The sequence below is a fragment of the Hydractinia symbiolongicarpus genome, chromosome 12 (assembly GCF_029227915.1).
Source record: "Hydractinia symbiolongicarpus strain clone_291-10 chromosome 12, HSymV2.1, whole genome shotgun sequence".
NCBI lineage: Eukaryota > Metazoa > Cnidaria > Hydrozoa > Anthoathecata > Hydractiniidae > Hydractinia > Hydractinia symbiolongicarpus.
In genome coordinates this window covers 7,021,409-7,043,412 of record NC_079886.1, presented here as the reverse complement: position 1 = coordinate 7,043,412, position 22,004 = coordinate 7,021,409, and the positions used below count along the sequence as shown (strand labels likewise).

General features: G+C 34.0%; 2 protein-coding genes across 2 annotated transcripts; one reads left to right on the top strand and one right to left on the bottom strand.

The window, feature by feature from the left end:
* Nucleotides 1-2,754: 2,754 nt before the first annotated feature.
* Nucleotides 2,755-3,688, bottom strand: LOC130621201 (uncharacterized). Its single transcript, XM_057436517.1, has 2 exons — nucleotides 3,653-3,688; nucleotides 2,755-3,366 (listed from the first exon to the last, which is right to left on the bottom strand). Exons 1-2 carry the CDS (start codon nucleotides 3,686-3,688, stop codon nucleotides 2,755-2,757), a joined length of 648 nt encoding a protein of 215 aa, XP_057292500.1.
* Nucleotides 3,689-15,931: 12,243 nt separating this feature from the next.
* Nucleotides 15,932-20,979, top strand: LOC130622255 (protein artichoke-like). Its single transcript, XM_057437696.1, has 3 exons — nucleotides 15,932-18,960; nucleotides 19,489-19,575; nucleotides 19,649-20,979. Exons 1-3 carry the CDS (start codon nucleotides 15,964-15,966, stop codon nucleotides 19,763-19,765), a joined length of 3,201 nt encoding a protein of 1,066 aa, XP_057293679.1. The 5' UTR covers nucleotides 15,932-15,963; the 3' UTR covers nucleotides 19,766-20,979.
* Nucleotides 20,980-22,004: the final 1,025 nt, after the last annotated feature.

The following is a 22,004-nucleotide window of genomic DNA, read 5'->3' as shown; positions in this document are numbered from 1 at the left end:
AATTTCTTTACACCAAGAAAAGTTCTTAAAGGATTCACAACAAGCTGCCAATTCGTTGCTGAACCACAGTCAGTATACACCGATATATAGGTACAATGACTGATGCAATGGCCGTCTAAGTTAGAAAAAAAAATATAAGAATTTTGGTTTAGTGTTCCCATAGTAATATAATTTACTAGCACTACTTTCGTTAACCCTCGAGGTCTCAATTCGAAACAGTCCTCAGGGGTGGATTTTGACTTCGGCCACTCCGGCACTCGCCTAAGGAGAAATTTTGCCAATGATAAAATCATGTGCATCTAAAAGTAGTAATTTATTTAAAGCAACGCATAATTTTTATTATAAGCGTTTAATAAAATTCCTTTGCGAAAATTCCTTTCCGAGGTAATATTTTTATCTCCACTCAGGAGTGTTTGCCGAGGCTCGACTCTCCTTCGATGTGCTTTACCGAAGTACTATGGCTCTTACGGTAGTCGAATAACATTTTACCGCATTTCGCTGAGTTTGTTTCTCTCGATTCCTCTGTTTTCTGCCGTAAAAACAGTCGACTTCGGCGGCCGCCGAAGTGTGGACTTATGGGCTCTCTTAAACAAAAGAAAAACAAAAGAATTATGACGTCGAGAAAAATCTCGCCGACGTGTGGACTTTTGGACTCTCTTTAACAAAAGAATTTGTGACGTCAAGAAGAATCTCGCCGAAGTCGTCGAAATTTACGGTAAAAGAAAGATTGATATTAGGGGATGGGTGCTAGGACTAATTTACTCTTCCTATTGTTATTACCTCGCGGTAGCCGGTCTATTTGATAGGTTCGGCCAACTTCAGCGAGCTGCAATACACCTTATTTTGCGATCGGAGGAGGTAAACATCACACTTTTATAAGAGTTTATTAGGGAGAAAACACGTTTTTTTGTGATACCTTTTCTTGCCGCGTTTTGTTTTTAATGAAAAGTACACATAAGTTGTATCTTATTATTATTGACGTTTCCTGAAAATTTGAAAGAAATTGATTCGACGGAAGTTAAAAAACTGGAGAAAACACGCCTTCGTCTCTAACAAACTCTCATAAAAACACGATTTTTACCTCTTTTTTCCAATATTGTAATCCGATGGAGAGCCGTAGGAACGCATATACAATTGAATTATTGAAGATATTATTTCGGTTTGTCTGTTCAGTATTCATATTACTGTGGAAAGTTTATCATTTCTTGAACATGATAGTTTAGTAGGCGACGTTTCGGGAGATCCTTCTCCTATCATCGGGCGAAGTAAAATGATGTTAAGCATGTATTTATATAATTGCAGAGGATTGAAATTCATAAAAATTAACCAATCAGAAACGAGATGATAATTACAGTTAATTACGGTAATTAACATTTTCGGACCTAGATGTAGGTAACTACTTCTTCTGTAGGGCTGGTAACCAAATCTCAGGAAGTTGATATGAGATGCTGTTTATGTGTTTGTTACGTGCTACACTGTTTATGGTTTCTTTAATCTTCCTGGCCGTTGTTCTGGATTCTCTGTCAATGATTTTCTTCTCATCCCAATTAAACTGATGACTTCTGCTCCAGCTGTGGTCCGCAATTTCGTTTTTCTTCACATCTCCGTTTCTCACTGCGCGCATATGTTCTTGTTCTCGTTGCTTAAACTTTCTTTTTGTTTCGCCTATGTACACTGCATCACAATCTTTACACGGGATTTCGTAAACAACATTGCATTGTTCTTCCAGGTTTATTTTGTCTTTTGGTTTAGACAAAGTGCTTCTTAGGGTGTCTCTAGAGTTAAGAATGCATTTGATCTTGTGTTGCCTTAAAACTCGACGAAGGATCTCGCTAGTACCTAGTACAAAGGGTAGGAATGCTGATGCGATGAAATCCTCTGATGTTTCCTTGTCTCCATTGCATCTTCTCTTCATTTTATTTTCTACTTGCGTGATGAATTTATGACTGTATCCATTTGCGATTAATGTATTTCTTACACGTCGAATTTCTTCTTTCCTCTCCTGTTTGTCACTGACTACGCTGTTGGCACGATTCAGTAATGAAGATATGACACTTTCTTTGCAAGATTTCTGATGGTTTAATTCGAAGTTAAGGTACTGGTCAGTGTGTGTTGGTTTACGATACACTGAAACTGAAATGGAACCATTCTTGTGTTTGACCAAAGTGTCCAGGAAAGCGATACTTCCATCGTGTTCAAGCTCAACAGAGAATTTGATTTGTCGATGTAGGCCGTTGATGTGTTCATGGAACTCTTCTAGATGAGATCTTTTGATTATGGCGAATACGTCGTCAACAAATCTTTTCCAAACCTTTGGACGTCTGTCTGATGTAACTAATGCTGTTGTCTCGTGTGCTTGCATGTATATTTCTGCGACTACTGATGATGCAGGGCCTCCCATGGCAACTCCGTCTGTTTGAGTGTAGAAGTTCTTGTTAAACAGATACCATGTTTTGGTTAGAACAAGTTCGACCAAACGCAGAAAATCCGGTACTGGAATCTTCGTCTTTTCACCGGATGCAGTATCGTTTTCGATAAGGTCTTTAATGATGTTTAGGGTGTCTTTCATGGGAACATTTGTGTAGAGTGATGTGACATCAAATGATACCATGCATTCGTCGTCTGCTATCTTTATTCCTCTGATGTATTCCGAAAATTCTTTTAAGTTTTTCCTGTGGTCACTTGCTGTAAATTTGCTGAGGATAGAAGCAACAAATTTTGATAGGTTGTATAACGGTGTTCCAGTGCAAGAGACTATTGGTCGAATTGGATTTCCCTGTTTATGATTTTTGGTAGTCCGTAAAATCGCAGTGGTGGTCCGTCACAAGGTTTCAGTCGGTAATACTGCTTATCGTCGATGTATTCCTTTCTCTTCAACTCCATTAAGATGTTCCTCGCTTCTCGTTTGATAACTTCTGTAGGATCTTTCTTGAGAAGTTTGTAAGGCCCGTTGTTGATGTGTTCGTTGCACTTGTCGATGTAGTCAGGTGTATTCATGATAACCGTTGTTCTCCCCCTGTCTGCCGGTAGGATTATGATATCTTTGTCCTTCTTTAGATTCTTCAATGACAATCTTTCAGATTTTTGCAAATTGTCCTTTGGTGTTTTGCTTTTCTGTAGCGTGAGGCTTACTTTAGCTCTTACTGTGTCTGCCTCTTCTTTTGGTAGATCTTTAATTGCCTCTTCCACTTTCGCAACTATTTCCTTCTTTGGAATTGAAGCTGGTGTCATACAGAAATTCATTCCTTTTGATAGAAGGTTTGTTTCTTCTGTCGTGAGTTGTCTGTTGGAGAGATTGACAATCCATTTGCTCTTGTCTATACCCGTTTGTGATTCATCATTGAATCTGTCATTGATTTTGTTGAACTTTTTAAGGTGTCTGTCATGTTCAAGAAATGATAAACTTTCCACAGTAATAACAATTGAATTGTCGTAACGGTGTATTCCGAAGTTTGCTTCCAATACCACTACTGAAGGAAGGCCAAAGGAATTGTTTTGTATTGACTTGCAGCAAGTGAATGGAAGTTATGAATATATGATGTTATGCCCCACTTTGTAATAATTGCCCCACTTTGTAATATCTGCCCCACTTTGTAATTATCTTGCCCCACTTTGTAATACCTGCCCCACTTTGTAATGACTTTTGCCCCACTTTGTAATTTTGGAGCTGCTCCACTTTGTAATTCATCGTTGCCCCACTTTGTAATTTTCGGAGCTGCCCCACTTTGTAATTTTTATGACGTCATCTTTTGTTATGTTATCGGTGTTCTGGATGCTCTGTCTTGTTATTTGCAATGAAACGCGTGTCACACGTTAGTAGAATGATTACTCTTAATTTTTATTAGCAAGCGTTGTAACATTACATGCACTGGCTTTCTTTTTGTGTAAAAATGTACTAGCTGAAGTGTTTTCATACCATAACATAACAGAAATATAATACAAACAGTAGGTAATGTGTTTTTTGCATAACATAACATAACATAAGAAATAAACTTGTAGCAATCTTAACATAACATGCAGACTAATCAGTTCGAGGATTTCAACGTGACCTGTTTTACAGCAAGCAACGTGTCACCTCGGGTATATCTACAAATCAAACTCAGGTAAAAAAGCACTACTTCTAAATAGAATGAAAGAAAGATAAAAAATGTGAACAAAGATACGACAATTTCTACCTGTGTGATTTATTGGAAGCAATTTACTTGTCAAAAAACATTAGAACATAAACGAAGACTATCGAAAATAAAAGTTGGAATGAATAAAAGACTAAAAATCACTTCTTCGATTTCCACGCAATGTTTTCTATTATATACCAACCATAGGCCAGCAGTTGTAAATTTAGCCATGCCGTGTTCCATTTCGGATGGTTCAGGATGGTCTTCAGCTCTATCACCATTCCAGAGAATGAGCCGGCACTTTTTACAATCCTTTGCATGCCCACCCGGATTGAATTTGATGCTATTCTAGCTTTTTTTATGGAAGGATATTTTTATACGGTACGTAAACTCTTGGCAAAAATTTGCGTAATTTTTCGGAATCACAAACAATTCTCCAAAATTTACATAGGTTTCGCAAGTGTGCATATGTGGCAACGATATGCGAGGGCCAATTGTAATCGCTGCATTGCAATACTTACATCAAGATCGTTTTTATAATTTCTGGTGGCAAATCATCGAAATTGAAAACTAGAAGGCGAGGTTTTCTTCCCCATGCCTTTACATTTAATTTAAAATGATCACAGTATGAATAGAACCTACCTCATTTGCAGTGACTGGTTTAGGAACTGCTTTGTTGCTGAATTTCACAGTAAATTTTTTAAACTCAGCATCATTTGATGTTATACTGAGAATTTTTCTGCCACTGATTCCCGCATATCCGTCCGCAGCTCTGTTCCTTAGCTTTCTATATCCAGCGGATTTACTTTTTTTGAATGTTTTCGCTACCACTTTATTTAATTAACTTTTTTTCAAAACTCGTTTACCTTGATAAAAAATTAATCCATTCGAATCTATTTTCAGATCATTTTTTTAATCCCCAGTACTTGATGTACGCGCTTCTGTGAGTGGCAGTCCTGTCCTTCACTGGGATTTTGGATTGTCCATCGTTCATTATCAACTCCGCTATTATCTCATACTCGTCTTCTCGCATTGGATGAATGTAACTTAACAATACGAACCTTAATTTCCATAACAAAATCAAAATAAGAAATTTGCGAAACATGTCTGGTCCAAAAACTATTCCTAAAATCAAAATCCGTTAAATTAAGTATATGCCGATGTCCAAAATCTTATCCTATCCAGTCTAGTCCAAAAACCAAGTGTATTTGATGCAAGTAATAATTATCTTTTATGCTAATAATATGCTATAAACCTCTCTATAACCTGCTACAACACAACTAACTTTATCAAAACTCACAACAGCTTGATGATTATTATTCAGAAGTTATTTCATTGTTTTGACACCTTGATAATAACGGTGACGCGTGTCGCTGCAGAAATCATGGGAGAATACTAGCTGGTGATGATAAAATTTTCAAAAATACAAATACAAGAAAACATAACACTTTTACTCATTTTTTACTTTTTTACTTTTACTTGTTTTCTGAGTTTTCTTTTTTCCAAAAAAAAAATCCAACTGCAGCTATAATATTTTCATATACTTTATCACGTGTACAATGTACCTGCAAGCATATATTCACTTTATCATTTTTACTAACTTCCAATTTGAGTAGCCTTTCAGTGTGCTTCGTTTTGAATTTATATCGCGCAACCTCCTTCTAAAGCTTTTTTCTATGGGAGCGTCTGAAAGGCTATTGATGAGCAAAATAAACCAAAAATTACAAAGTGGGGCAAGACATTATTACAAAGTGGGGCAACTCCGAAAATTACAAAGTGGGGCAACGATGAATTACAAAGTGGGGCAGCTCCGAAATTACAAAGTGGGGCAAAAGTTATTACAAAGTGGGGCAGGTATTACAAAGTGGGGCAAGATAATTACAAAGTGGGACAGATATTACAAAGTGGGGCAATTATTACAAAGTGGGGCATAACATATGATCACGGAATGAAGTTGAGCAATGTTGCTAAGAAGAAACATTACTGGAAAACGTTTATTCTCTGTGTCGCCTGTGATTGCAAAAAAGCTGTTTGACAGAAAAGCAGTCTTTGACTTAATAAAAATCATAGCTTAAACTCAATGACTACACTTTCAGGTACATCTGTTTACTTTTAATTCCATTAATCTTAGAGTAAGATACACAATTGCTTTCTATTGCTGTGCTAGCAAGTGTGAAAATGAAACTGTTTATAGTTTCACTTTCAACAAATTTGAAAAAGCCTTGTGTCATATTCAAAAGAGCTTTGTGTTATCTTGGGTTTCTTTTTTATTTAAGTAACAAGACATTTTATAAGAACACAATAAATCGAATAGCTAGCCAGTTGGTTATTTTTGTAGCTGGTAAAGGTGTAATGTATAACAATTTGTTGACTTCATAACAACTTTGTACGTTTACTTTTGTAGATTCAAAGCTTCTGGCAATAAACACTTTCCAAGCGATTTTTTAACATGCCACAAGGCCATGATAATGATTAACAAGACTTAATGATGTTTTGGTTTAAAATCTCTATCCTCGTATCGAAATAATTCTTGGAAATGGTGCTAATTATATATATACAATTCGAATAAGAAAAAGGCATGGTTTTATTTAATGGGTGAAATGACAAAATTTTTTTACATTTTAACTAAAGAAGTTGTCATGCTGATAGGCATGGAAAATGTTTGTAGTTCTACCAACGTGACGAAAATGACTTAGCATGTACTTATTACAACCCTATCCAGATGGACACAAAAATGTGTAATAATGTAGTTAACGATATCTGTTCTTGAATGATTTTGTTTTGTTTTATTTCAACTATTTATAGTAATTATCAAGGTATTTTCAAGTTTGATTCAACATTTTTAAAGTCTGAGTCAGAAATGGTTACCGAAAAAAAAAACAGTGTTTTTCATGCTATCAGGTTAATAGGGCTAAATATTTTTGGACTGAATGTTGTGTTGTTGGGTTGCAAGTTTTTTTTTTTAATTAGCCATTGCTGCTTAAAAATCCAAATGTTAAGTAGTTGCATTTACCTGTACAAAATCTTGATATAATCTTGCCATTTTTATTTTATTGTATTTATCTCTTGTTGTTTATGTTGTTGTTACTATGATCTAATAATACAAATAAAGCCTGTTTACATATGCATTTTTGTGTTGTTGTTTTTTGCTCATTTTTCTTTCAGGCCTCCTTTTTTATTAGTAATATATTTTTCTTATTAATATATACCGTTTTGCATTACCCAATTATAAGAATTATGTATGTCTTTTTTACTGAACCTAGTTTCCGAAAATTTATTGGCTCAATATTAGCCAAAAGCTAATACATTCATAACTTGCAAAAACAAGCTTGTAAATATTTTTCTGGATGTGGAAGAACAAAGAAGTTTTGCTGGCTAGCTAATTTTAGCCTTAATTCTTCTGAAAACATTATTTGGCTTTCATTTAAGAATTTTATGATTGTTTTTTCATTCAAATAACAGGTAAGAAATGGACTTGTAAAGGTCCTGTCTGCTGCATTTTGGAGTGCTGAAATAGGTAAATAAGCTAAAGCTTCTGGGGCAGACCCCCATCTGATTTAACACTTTGCAAATCCGCCTAAGGAGAAAAAAATCCTGTATCCGCCCCTGGTCCTGTCTTAAATCAGAAACATTCTTTACAGAATTCAAAAGTCCATTTAGAATAAATCCTTGTAAACAAAACATTACGATGTTCGACACTGACAGAATAATGGGGAAGGTTGAATGTGCAACCAAATTTACTTACAGCTAATGTTAAGGTAAATTTTTGAATTATAACTAGCTAGCTAGCCAAGAAAAACATGGGCTTTAACGAGTTTTATATTGACTGTGTAACCAAAAAGCTGAAGGAACGAGTCTAAAAATCAGAGGAGACGTATTTGTTATAAACTCGTGGTTATGTATTTAGTATTTTGATAAAACTGGATATCAGATCATCGTTTTTTATGGACAATGTAGCTAGTTAACTAGCCTTGTTGAAGAACCTTTCAGACAGAATGTTGCTTAATCTGGTTATCTTAACAGTTAAACGTGACATTGTTGTTGTTTCACATAGTTAAAATTGTCATGTAAAAGTCGATAAATACTGAAAACATTTGGAAAATGTCAGAGAGAGTTTAAGACTATCTTCTCGTATTGCGAATAATAATTTTTTGTTTTAGACAAACCTAGCATTCACACAGTTTCGAAGCTATCCGCTGTGCAAAACGGAATGATTCCGTTCTGCCTCGAATAGTGGAATGATTTAGGTCCACTTCGTCTATCGTTAAAGTGTGAGCAAGTTGAACTGAGAATTCCCTGCCAAAAAAACAACACAAAAAACAATTAACCAAAATGCCCAATGTAAAACGTAAACAAGCTTTAATTTCGCAAAAAAAATGCCTTAAATTGTTGTATTCTACAACTATCTGCAGCTCTGTGCATGGAACTGAGTTACCAGCTTATTTTTGAAGGAAAAAGAAACTGCTAACGTTCAATAGTCTTGTAATTAACAAAAAACGCGGATTGGTTTTAAGAAAATATTAAGTTAAATCTAGTAAAGGTTCTAGATCATGACTATTTCATCTGAAAAAAATTTGGCGAGTGATGATTGGAAGAAAAATTTAGTGCAGCTCCAACTTATATAAATTATGCGATCTTTTACAGCCTTTTATTACAACACAAAGAACACATATGCGAGACCCAATTTCAGTTGAAGCTCAAGTGGCGTTTACACTGTATTATTTGTCTGACAAGGGGATGATAAGAAAAACTGCAACTACATTTGGCATAGGCGAAAGTACAGTACCAGCATTTGTGAAAAAGTAACCAACTTGCACCAAAATTTATATCCTTACCAATCACGGAATCAGAAGTAACCAAATGACAACAAAATTTAAGGAAAATCATGTTTTCCCTTATTGCGTTATGGGAGTGGATGGCACACACATATTAAGGCACCGAAAGGTAATTAATCTGATTTTATTAACAGAAAAGCCAATAATCTGTACAGGCATGTTTGGATTGGTTGTGCGCTGGCCTGTTAGTGTGCATGATGGTTGTATATGGAAGATTTCAACTATTAATGAAAGCCTTAGAGCAGGGGTGATACCTTCTTGCAAAAAACTAATTATAAATGGAGAAAAATTTGTACCAGTATGTTTGTTGGGTGACCCTGTTTATCCTCTGCTCTCTTATCTTTTGAAAGAATAATATGCTGGAGTTGGTGGAAAGTCTCAGGGAGAATTTTTTCCTACGAACTGTCGTCCACTAATTTGGTTATTGAGTGTGTCTTTGGTCGGCTAAGCGTAAGGGTTGGTATACTGAGAAAACAAATGGACAATCTGTCATTATATATGCATATTATATATTACACAACTTATGCAAACAACAGCTTCTGTTATTATTATTATCATTATTGAAATCGTTTACCAAGGTTAGCCTCTTCACTTCTTATTGGTATTGTTCTCCACGAAGCAAAGAGGGACTTGCGTTTAAAGTTTCCACTTGAGCTACGAAAGTCGTTCAAGCACAGTAATCGCTCAACTAGACAATCACCTAAGATATTAATCCTTTTCTCATGCTAAACGCTATACACCTTCATGGTCTCTGGCATGACTTTACCGGGGTTTAAACCCAAGGCATTCGGTACTGGAGGCGAACGTCCTACCAATAGACTACCAGTCGGTAAATTCGGTATGAGAGAACAAACAACAACAACAACTACAACAACAACAACAGATCTTAACAAGAGCAATAGCAATAATATTTTTGGGAAGAAGGACATGAAAAATATTCACAACATATTTTGATAAGGGATACAAACACTTAATTAATTTTGACAGTTGTTTGTACTTTATAAAAATAAGAAACAGTAACAATTATACTTCAAAATATATATTATCTGTGGCCAGGATTCAACTTGTTTTTAAATAATCAAACTGCTTTTACATATTCCTGCAGTAATAATCCCTTCGGTGCAGATTACGTTAATGCTTTTCCTTTTATAAAACATCTAAATACTAACAAATATTAAAATTATGTACAAAAACATATTAAATAGTATAATACTTTACCCAGTCAAAATGATGTACGTCATTTTACTCAATTATACATTGTACAGACAGCAAATGCATAAATACACGCATCAAGATTCTAGCACAGGTTCAACGTAATTGCGAAACAAATGCAATTAATTCATAATGACAGGCTTTCTCCGTATGCTGCTCCTTGCACAAATATAATTGAAGTTAAGCGTGAAGGAACGAATTCCTTAGATATCATGCAATAATCCTATGATAAATTATATTTTATTTCCACGTGGCAAGCCTGGTTGGGACCAAGACATGACCCATGCCAGGAAGCATGCAACTGACGTTAGATATAGGCTTACCTAGTTTGAATATTACATTTACCCTATGGCTATGAGGCTAAAATTTCATTCTCTTTATTTAGCAAGTAAATTGTTTCAGCAATTTTAAGTACATTCACATTTTAAAGTTAAAGTCCTACCATAGACTGGATTACCTCAAAAAATGCTGCATATTAACGGAACTTACGTGCAGATAACGTTGCTGTCTTGCCTTCTATCCTTTTTCATGCATCAGTTATACCTTGATGCAATAGCTTCAGTTTTAAAAAGCTGTAAGCCAGATTGGTTCTTAACTATCACTTGCCAGAAATTGCTACTATTTTGTTACATGACCAATCTGCCTCTGATAGATCTATTTTTAAAGATGTTTAAATTAAAATCACATGCTCTTAAAGTGTACACAGCATTTTCCTAAGCATTTTAATGATGGAGCTGTTATCCGTGTAGACGGATATCCCATGTACCATCGTGCTCATAATGGAAGAACGGTAGAAATTCGAAACTTCGATGTTAATAATTAAATGTTGGATGTGTTGTAACGTTGTTGAGAAATATGTCCTTTAAAGACGGTTTTGTAATGGTACAATGTTAATGATTTTTAATGTGTAGATGTATCGATTATGGAGTTTTTACTGGTGTTCGTGAAGGTGATTGTGTGTTAATTTCGAGAGTGTCCCCTTGTCCTAATGATACCAATCTATCCTTTTACGTTAAACACACTCAATTTCCTTTCAAATTGCCTTCCCATTGACGATAGGTCAATGCAATTTTATTTTTATATTTTCTTTAGTCATGGCCAGCTTTATGTTGCATTTTCAACTGCTCAGTCATTTCAAGCAGTAAAAGTGTAGGTTATTAATACTTTTAAGAACGGTTATTTAAAAGATAGGTGTTTTACAAAAAATATTGTTTCCTTACGAGTACAATCACATAATTTTAACAAGCAACTTACAATTTCGAGTTGGTGCTTATCAAAATTGTGTATTGTCTACGTGACCATTATACCACCATGTTAGATGGTTAATGGGTTTCGAGTGTTCACATGACTTTATGGGTGTGTTAACAGTGTTATCAGGTTCTGTGTCAAGTTTCAATCGGAGATTGTTACTCAATTTCAATGCTTAAAGTGTGTGTTAAAGGCTGAACAAGTTGCGCGCTTACTTGATCTTTTGGCACCCAGTTGCCGCACCCAAGGTTGCTGAATTAAATTGTATAATTTCTTAACATGACCTCTATCTCCTACACTTTTAAATATTCTTCTCCGCTGCCTGTGGTAAAGGGAAAAATCCAATGGCTCACCTTCTCGCGGTGCACACTGTTACCTGAATTTGAGCTGGTTTAATAAAGAAATAAACCTTTGGAACGGATAATGACATAAATAGAATTATAATTTCAAGGTTAAGGCTCACATGGAACACAAAAAATATATTGGCAAAATTTCAAAACCTTAGCCTGCTACTAATTAACGTATTTTTATTTGTTTTTGAAGTATTTATGTTTTTCTATAGTATAGCTATATTTATTTAAGTTCACTTTGTTAATAATATAGAGAGCTATTTTTTTTATTTTTACTAATTTCCTGCACAGAAACATTGTATTTTTCATTTTTTCCGTCGCATGACTAGCTTTATATATGTTTGCACATCGCTTCATTCAACCATTACAATACTTATAATTAACATTCTCTCCAAAATATTAAAGTTGTAATGTCAAAATATTTAATGTTTTAGATTAAAGCTGGCTATAATAAGGTTAACTAATATTATATTGTTATTATATTATTATAGCCGGGGGACGCCGAGGTAAGCCACAAGTAAAAGTGTTACCCAGCATTTAAAGACCCTGTGGCGCAATTTTATTTTGCAGGGTAAGTTTTCATAACAGTAATAAAAGTGGTCTGCCTAACTGTATTTATTTAGCATACAAATTAAGAATTGTGTTGCAGCCAAACACAGTGCATTTGGCTACTTTAAAAATTTCGTTCCTAGCCAAAAATCCTAAAATGGTGCGTTTAAGATTTATACATGGCTAAAAACATGACAATATATGTATCTAAACATTTAAAAACATATAGAAAACAAATATTACAAAATAAAAAGGTTTTAAAAAAAAAAGGTCAAACAGACCTAGAACTTTCACTGACCACGACCACTTTTAAAACCAAGACAGACAGACAGACAGACAGACAGACAGACAGACAGACAGACAGACAGACAGACAGACAGACAGACAGACAGACAGACAGACAGACAGACAGACAGACAGACAGACAGACAGACAGACAGACAGACAGACAGACAGACAGACAGACAGACAGACAGACAGACAGACAGACAGACAGACAGACAGACAGACAGACAGACAGACAGACAGACAGACAGACAGACAGACAGACAGACAGACAGACAGACAGACAGACAGACAGACAGACAGACAGACAGACAGACAGACAGACAGACAGACAGACAGACAGACAGACAGACAGACAGACAGACAGACAGACAGACAGACAGACAGACAGACAGACAGACAGACAGACAGACAGACAGACAGACAGACAGACAGACAGACAGACAGACAGACAGACAGACAGACAGACAGACAGACAGACAGACAGACAGACAGACAGACAGACAGACAGACAGACAGACAGACACAGACAGACAGACAGTCACAGACAGACAGACAGACAGACAGACAGACAGACAGACAGACAGACAGACAGACAGACAGACAGACAGACAGACAGACAGACAGACAGACAGACAGACAGACAGACAGACAGACAGACAGACAGACAGACAGACAGACAGACAGACAGACAGACAGACAGACAGACAGACAGACAGACAGACAGACAGACAGACAGACAGACAGACAGACAGACAGACAGACAGACAGACAGACAGACAGACAGACAGACAGACAACAGCTATTATTAAAGAGACTAGTCGTCAACCCGTGGAAATATCCACGGGGTCGTCCGTCCTTTATATATAGCATTTTGTGTTTCCGTAAGAGAATGCGGCTTTCGCGGACACACAGACAGACGACGGCTATTATCAAAGAGATATTATCTAATACCTTATTACACAACAATAAGTAGTCAACTTAATAAAGCGGGAATAATTATGATACATAAAATTAACGCGAATTTATAAATTTCGATATTTAAGTGTGTGGTAATTAACGGGAATTTAAAAAATCAAATATTTAAACGACATTATATAACGCGAGTTTTCAGCTATTAAAAAATTCATTTTCTCAAAATTAGATGAATTTATTTATCGAAATAAAACCATGCCGTCTCCATTGGTTCAAGGCGGATTAGAAATCCCAATTGGGGTTACAGTAACTTGGAGTGACCATGAAAAACTGTCAATTTTAGCTAACTAGGGAATACGTAAATGACTCTAAAAAAGTATTGGAAATGTTAGGATCGGAAAAGACGAGGATGATGAAGATGACGATAAAGAAGAAGAGATTGAAGATGTAGAATTTTTAGCCTGATATATTTGAAATATTGCTTGTAACGATTTTTGTTTATTTGTTAGAAATAAGAAAAGTACACCCCCGTCTCTCCGTTTTCTGTTTTGTTGACCGCTTTCTAGATTAAAAGGAGCTCTGAATCATATATTTATGAAAAGGCATTTTGCAAAAGGTACATATAAAAAATAAGATGCATTAAAATATACAGATGTTTTTTTAACGCGAACCATAAGTTAACAGAGGAGAAATCTATGTAGGTATCAAATTAACATGGTTTTAATTAACGCGAAATTTTCAAATTCGCGTTAATTAGTTGACTAGTTATTTTCGTGTAATAAGATACTTTCTTCTTTACTTTCCTCTAAATAACTTTTTAGCTAAACTAATACCCCTGTGGAAAGCAGCTAATACGAACATAAAAGTTCCAGGGACCTTATTTTTATCTGCATCAGTTTTGATTTGTTCCTTTTTTTGTAGATAACATCAAAGACTTAGTTTCTTTACTCACAAAGTAAATATCAATTTGTTCACTACGTGCAGTGGTATAAAATAATAAGATATTTTCTTCACATGTTGTTCAACATTTCTTGCTATTTTGATTATTAACTTTTTTTGATTCGTTATTTTGTACGTATTGACGGCCTGCGACCATCACAATAAGGAGAAATTTATACCATTGTGTTTTAGTAGCCACACGTTCGGCAAATGTGCAAAAATACTCATTTATAAATAATTCAACACTTACAAGGGCGTGAACAAAACTGGTATTTTTGGCATACTTTGACATTTTGGGTCTAGTGTGTTGTCATTCTGCAAAGTTTTAGGTGAAAGTATTTTTAATATCAAAACATTCTTAGTCTCTGTTTCTAGACTCTTTTATTATGATGGCTGCAATATGTATATTGATTATTATGGAGCAGACCAAGCCTGTCGGTCTGGTCTTCAAAATCAACATTGCCATCTTAAAGCCGTGCTGTGCGCAGTTTGCCTCTCCTGTAAAGTTATATGAATTACAAAGCTCGTGTTAAAATTTTAAAGAGAAAATGCTATCAGAAGTTGGAGCTCTTGGAGCGAGGCGCCATCGAGATCGAAGTTTACTTTTAATTTATGCGCCATGTTTGTTTGTTACTAACGATTTTTAATAAGTAAGTCATTTCTTTCTGTACAATATCACAAGCGTGTAGACTGAAGCTATATTTAGCAGAACTAATTAATTATTCTTGATTTTTAATTTAAAGAGCACTTGTTGAGGCCAAATATTTTTGGTGAAAGATAATAGCATGATAGCCATTAAAATTGTGACAACTGTGTTATAACAGAAAAAATATGGTTATATATATGGTCTGGAAATAACCTTTCGTAACTAATTATGTAAAAAAATTCCGATTTTTAAAAGAGTTACTACAACCTTAAACTGAGGTTACCTTTTATTTGGAACATTCATCAGGACTTATTCTGGAATATAGAAATTCTGGATAACTGTTTTAGCCAGCTACATGGGTTAAAAACAAGTCTATTTGAACCGATTAAATTTCAGGTCTACTATATTTTCGTTCTGCAAATCTTTTAGGCGAACATTCACTGTTTTTTTATATAACAAAAACTTTTACTTTTCGTATATCTTCCACATCGAAACATTCTTAGCCTTTGTTCAACTAGACCGACTGTTTATTTTGCAGACAAAACTATCTCAACAGACAATATGTTTTAGATTATATTTATACTTGTCACTGCATAGCTGCATAGATAAAAAAATTGCATAGCTATTAAGAGTCAAACGCAAGCAACTGACTTTCCCTTTTACTTTAATTGAGTAATTCATAACACTTTGTCCCTTATCTATCTCATTTCAAGTAATTAAATTCACACTATAGGAAAAATATCTCATTAAGAATATCTCTTTTGTTCCATTATATTTTATAAAATTAAACGTAATCAGCAAATAAAATCTTTAAAATTTTTTTAAAATAAAATCGAGTTCATAAATAACGCAAGATCAACTATAACACGATGAGAAAAATGTCGACTTTATTGTTTGTGTTTTGTGTTGTTTCCATATCTCTTGGATTAGTATACGGAAGAAATTGCATACGTGTTGCAACTTGTTCATGTTGGAGTGATACATATATGCACTGCTACAGTTCTACTGCCAAGAAATTGCCGAATATAACATCCTATGAGTTGGGATTTTTAAGAATGAATTATCCGAAAGTGGAGGAGATTCCTGATTTTTACTTTCAACGATTTGGAAAACTTAGATATCTAACATTGTATTATGGCAAATTCACACACCTATCACAGTATGCTTTATCAGGACTTTCAAACCTCACGTACCTAGTTATTACTTATTCACAAATGCGTACAATACATCCAAACACATTTACTCATTTGATAAATTTGAGGAACTTAGTCTTATATCGAAACAATTTGGAAATCATCCCGCGCAAAGCATTTTCAAACCTTCGTTTTCTCCATACTTTAAATCTTCAAGGAAATGTTATTCAAGAAATCGATCTTGTCATGCATAAACATTCTACCTTGTTAAATCTTTATTTACACAACAATGCAATCAAAAGAATATCACATTCAACATTTTGGAATTTAGGAAATTTAAGAGTGTTACACCTTCAAAACAATTTGATACAATCAATTAATCGCGGCGTACTAAATCCATTAGGTAATGTGACAGATCTACGACTGTCAGGTAATAACATTACGCTGTTGGAAAATGGAGTGTTTAAAGGATGTAAATCACTCAGAACATTATATTTGAACTATAATAATATCAGCAAAATTGAGGCAAACGCATTCGCACACCTAGAATTCCCTAGTGTTAATTTTCAAAATTTGTGGTATATTGACTTATCAAATAATGACTTAGTTGAAGTTGACTTTGCTGTATTCAGTAAAATCTCTCGGCTGAGAAGTCTTAGTATTAACAGCAATAACATCGAAAGGGTGAAAAATTCTTTGTTTAAAGGACTGCCTTCATTGCAAAGTTTATATCTGATGAACAACAAAATAAAACAGTTAGAAAACACTGTTTTTCTTGGATTTTCATCCTTATCATCGTTATATTTGCATCAAAATGAAATAGCCTGGCTACAACCTTATGTATTCCGTGAGCTTCGAAGGGCAACTTACATCGATTTAAGCAGTAACACAATACAAGCATTGTCACATAATGCATTCTATGGAGTCGTGAAGTTGAGACAGCTTTATTTGCACAACAACAGATTATCTAAAATACAGATATCTGCTTTTCCTGAACTATCAAGTGTAACACAAATAAACTTAAAGAATAACATGATAAGGAATATAGAAAATGAATTTCTGACGAAATTTAAAAATTTGGAAGAACTTAACTTGGAGAATAACAATGTTGAAAGCCTTCGATATGGAATGTTTGATGGTTTAACTAAGTTGAAAAGGTTATATATCGGCAATAATGGAATGCAATATATTGACAGCAAGGCGTTTCGTAACTTAAGATTATTGAATACTATTGACTTAAAAGAAAATAACATTTTTAGCTTATCACCAAATCAGTTTATTCATAACACAGTTTTACACACTATGAGATTGGATGGAAACAACATCAAACATATCTATGAGGGAACATTTAGTCAGCTAAAAAATCTGAATAATTTGAATATAAGCAATAATGGGCTAGAACGCGTTGAAGAATTGGTATTTGCAGATTTGGTAGCGTTGTATACACTGGACCTTTCTGGTAACCAACTAAAAGTTTTAAGTTCAAGAATATTTACAAATTTGACAAATATAAGAAATTTGTATTTGAGTAAAAACATGCTCAAAGATCTTTCAAATGGAATATTTAATAACACCAGATACCTGAGTCGTCTTCGTCTGGACCACAACAAATTTTCGAAGTTACCGCTTGCTATCAGAAGTGTATATTCATTGCTCTATTTCGATTTGAACCATAATTTTTTATCTGTTTTTACACCCGATGTATTAGACAAAGCAACTCGATTGAGTTACCTTAATCTACAAAACAACTACATTGATGCTCTTAAAGGTGATGAATTCCACAAACTTCAAAGTCTTCGAATTCTTAATTTGGCAAATAATCTTTTGGAAAATTTACCGGAAGCATTGTTTAACAAAACCATTTATCTGAATAATTTAAACATCAGCGGCAACAAGTTAAGAGTAATTAAATACTTTTCAAAACTTTCTGCATTATCAAAACTTGACCTAAAGCTTAACCGGATCTCCGACATATATTCTACTGCATTTAAAGAATTGAAGGCACTGAAACACTTAGATTTGTCGCAAAACCAATTAACGAATGTTAGAAATTTCGTCTGGGAGAATTATAACCTGGAGAAGTTATACTTAAGTGGAAATAAGTTAGAGAATTTTGGTTCGTTAAAATTAAAACGCTTGAAGAAACTACTAGAAATATCGTTTAGAGGAAACCGCTTGGGTGATATTCCAGTTAATTTCTTTCCTAAGTCACTACAGAGAGTTGACCTATCCGGCAATCGCATTACAAATATCTCTGAAGTTACCTTTTCCAACATGACTGCACTAAAAGAAGTTCTTTTAGCTAACAATTCCATACAATCAATGCATCCTAACCTTACAAGTCATCTGGAGAGTCTTAAACTAATTGACATTAGATACAATGACTTAAGTTGTGATTGCAACCTTGCTAAATTCGTGAGTTCATGTCCGAAAGAAAGTGTTGTATTAAGTAGATGTGTCAGCTCTAATTCAACTACTGCGTCAAACAAATTTAAATTTGATGAGGACAAAATGTGTAGAAACAATGGCACTTGTGGGTATCATGAAGGACAGTACAGATGTTTGTGTACATCACGTTACCGTGGTCACTTTTGTGAGTATATAAAAAAAGTCGATGAAAGAAAAACTAAAAAGTGGATTATCGTTGGATTGGTGATATCGTTTCTCTGCATTTTATTGATAATTGTTGGAGGGGTGGTATTGAAAAGATATCGGATACGTAAAGTTCCCAAGGTACGTACATCAGTATCTTTAAAGTAGTTCCTTAACTGCATTGCCAAAACAAAGCTATTACATGTAAGCTCATTGAACTGTGGCTAATTTTAAAAGTACAGCCAAAGCGGAAATTTAGGAATAGAAATCGTCAGTAAGTTTCAGTTTTATGTGAAACATGTTTTCTCTATTTGGTCAAGTTTTTTTAAGTATATTATATAGCAAAAAAGGGTATATTAAGTAGTCAATAGTAGTCTGAGTAACCGGAAATTGTGCGTACTAACAATTTAAAAAGATCATGTCCAATTTCAAAATAAGAAAGGTCGGTGAGTATCACAGCTATAGTAGCTAGAAAAATATATAAACTTCTCTTAAAATTTTTTAAGAAGGTGGAATCCACCTCTGGTACGGATGTATTTGGGTTAAGTTACAAGATATCTTTTATTCTCGTATGTCAATAAATGTCACGATCTCAAACATTCTCATTTTACCGCAAAATCAAATTTTCATACACAATGCAAAGTTACAAAGTATGACTTTCTCTTATAGGCGAGAAATTCAGAGATTCGCACAAGTAACGAGTTGGGTAGAGTAAAAAATGTGAATACGCAAACTACTGAATACACGGATATCAAGGTAGACATTTGTTTACTTGGTATTATCCAAACATGCACTAGTTTAAGTTTAATAAAGTTTAAACCGGTTTTAGATTGAAGATGTCCCTCATACACAGTATGGACAATTGACTGGAGAAGGTGATTTTCAAATATACGAGAGTGTGGATGTTGTAAAGAACCCCTCCGCTGAAGAAATTATTTACGAATAACTATTGTGCGGAAAACTTATATCTTATTGTGTATAAAGATATGCAAAAGTAAAGCCACTATTCGCAAGAAAAGTAGGTTAATATTACAATAAGAAGGCCAGCGAATACATGCATTGATGGTATCTTTTTAATTTTAATGACGGATTCATGCTTAACATTCTCTTAATAACGTTGGGCATTACTAAAACTTAAATGTATAGCTGTAATCGCATTTAATAAAACGACTGCAACTCTTTTTCAAATTTTATAGAGTGCAAATTAGTTCCTAATCATCGAAAAAACAATTTCTGAAATTCCACTCCATATAGAGCGCTAAAGCAGGAAAAAGGAAGGAAAGATTGTTTTATTTGTTAACATTTCATTTTTATGTAGCAACGTTAACGTGTATAGTTTTAGGAAAAGACAAATAGAATTCTTTATTATTTAATAAAAAATTGTGTCACGTTACTTGATTTATTGTTTAGTGGTTCTGCTGCTTGCACATCGTAACTCCAATTTTTGTCTTTTTTAAAGACGTGTATTTTTAATTACTCTATAATCTTGTAATTGTAATTACTTAAAGCACCATTTTTTACTCTTATTTTAATAAATTTTAGTTTATATCAGATTTATATAAGTTGTACTTAATATTTTCGACTGCTTTTCTTAGCGAAAAGGTATTCACCCTATATCGTAATCATTTCGTTATCACTCTTCCCTATAAAGTTGTAAAATGTAAATAAAATGGTTGATCCGTTTGTACTTTTAGCTTTAAAATCAAATTTATAATCAGTAATTCTCTCTTTTACATTTAAACATTTTTAATAGTGTAAATTATTTGGGACTATGGAAACTATTATACATAATGTCTTTTTTGCTATTACAAATTATTATTGGTCAGTAAAAATGTCAACTTCTAACTGTTTACAAAAAATTTGTAACACATGCCATTTTGAGCAAATAAGATATTCTATGTAAAAATATGTGTATTATTATTAATTGTTAGGTAATAAATGGATTTTTTTTTATGAATCTTTCAGTTGTTTTGTATTTTAACAACGTTTGGTGTTCTGAAAGAAAACAATTATTTTCTCTTTTTGTTTTTGTTGATAATATTAATACAATATTTGTCACTCAATTCAATATAAATTTATCAGGTCCATTAACAAGATCAGGTTCATGGAAGAATATAGTATATGTTATAGCCGGCAAGCGATTGACATCTTTAAATCTTTAAATACGTGAAGATAAAACTAAATTTTAGTTGTTAGAACAACAACATCTCGTTGATCTCCTCATATGAAACCAAACTAGAAATTTAACATCATTGTTAAGCATGTCGCTAGTAAGAAGCGAAATTAAAACCAACAAACTTTTCTCCCCAGCTCTTCTTCTTTATTTCTGAGCGCAAGTCAATCACTAACATCTTACACACATTCAAATCGAAGCTGTATATTGTGACAGTGCAAATTTCATTCAACCGAATGAGAATCATCATGCTTGTGAAAGAATTTCGTGTTACGATCAGCGAAATTATATTAAAACAATTTATACATTGTACTCTCAAACTTAATTATGGCAATACGTTTATTTGTATATTACGAACAAAATCCCAAAACCAAAAGCTTAAAAAAATTTTAATTGCTACCTTGTGATACATTAAACAGTTTAATAATGTTAATTTAAAATTTGACAGAACTTTAACCAACTTTAACAATGCAAATTTGCAGGAAAACTTCTCTAAAGTTAAGACTCTTAGGGGATGCATACAAAAACGATTTTTTAAATAACGTGTATTGATTAGAAACATTTTGAAGACCAGGCACACACATTGTGAAGCAACTGCAATGAATTTTGTACTCTCGTGGAAATCAAAATACGGATGTAATTTGGATGAAAAGCATACTGAATACTACTTTTATATCATAATACTCGACATTTTCAGCGAACCGAAACGGTGGCTGTGAGAAGACGAGTTTCTTTTACTCGCACAATTACCCCTGCATAACCTTCCGAAAATCTAGTGATGTAACTTTAAAAGCAGGTAGCGTAGCCACAACTTCTTTATGTCCTTTTTATAGCGGAAATGTTATTTTCCTTAGATTACTCTTAAAATATTTTCAGAGGCTTTAATTAGGATATCAAAATGTATCGGGTAGATTTTTAACGATTTTTTTTAAGTTCGGAAAAAATCGAGAAATCGGATTAATCACATGTCTGAACGTTACATAATAATACCCTTAATTGAATAAAGTCGTGT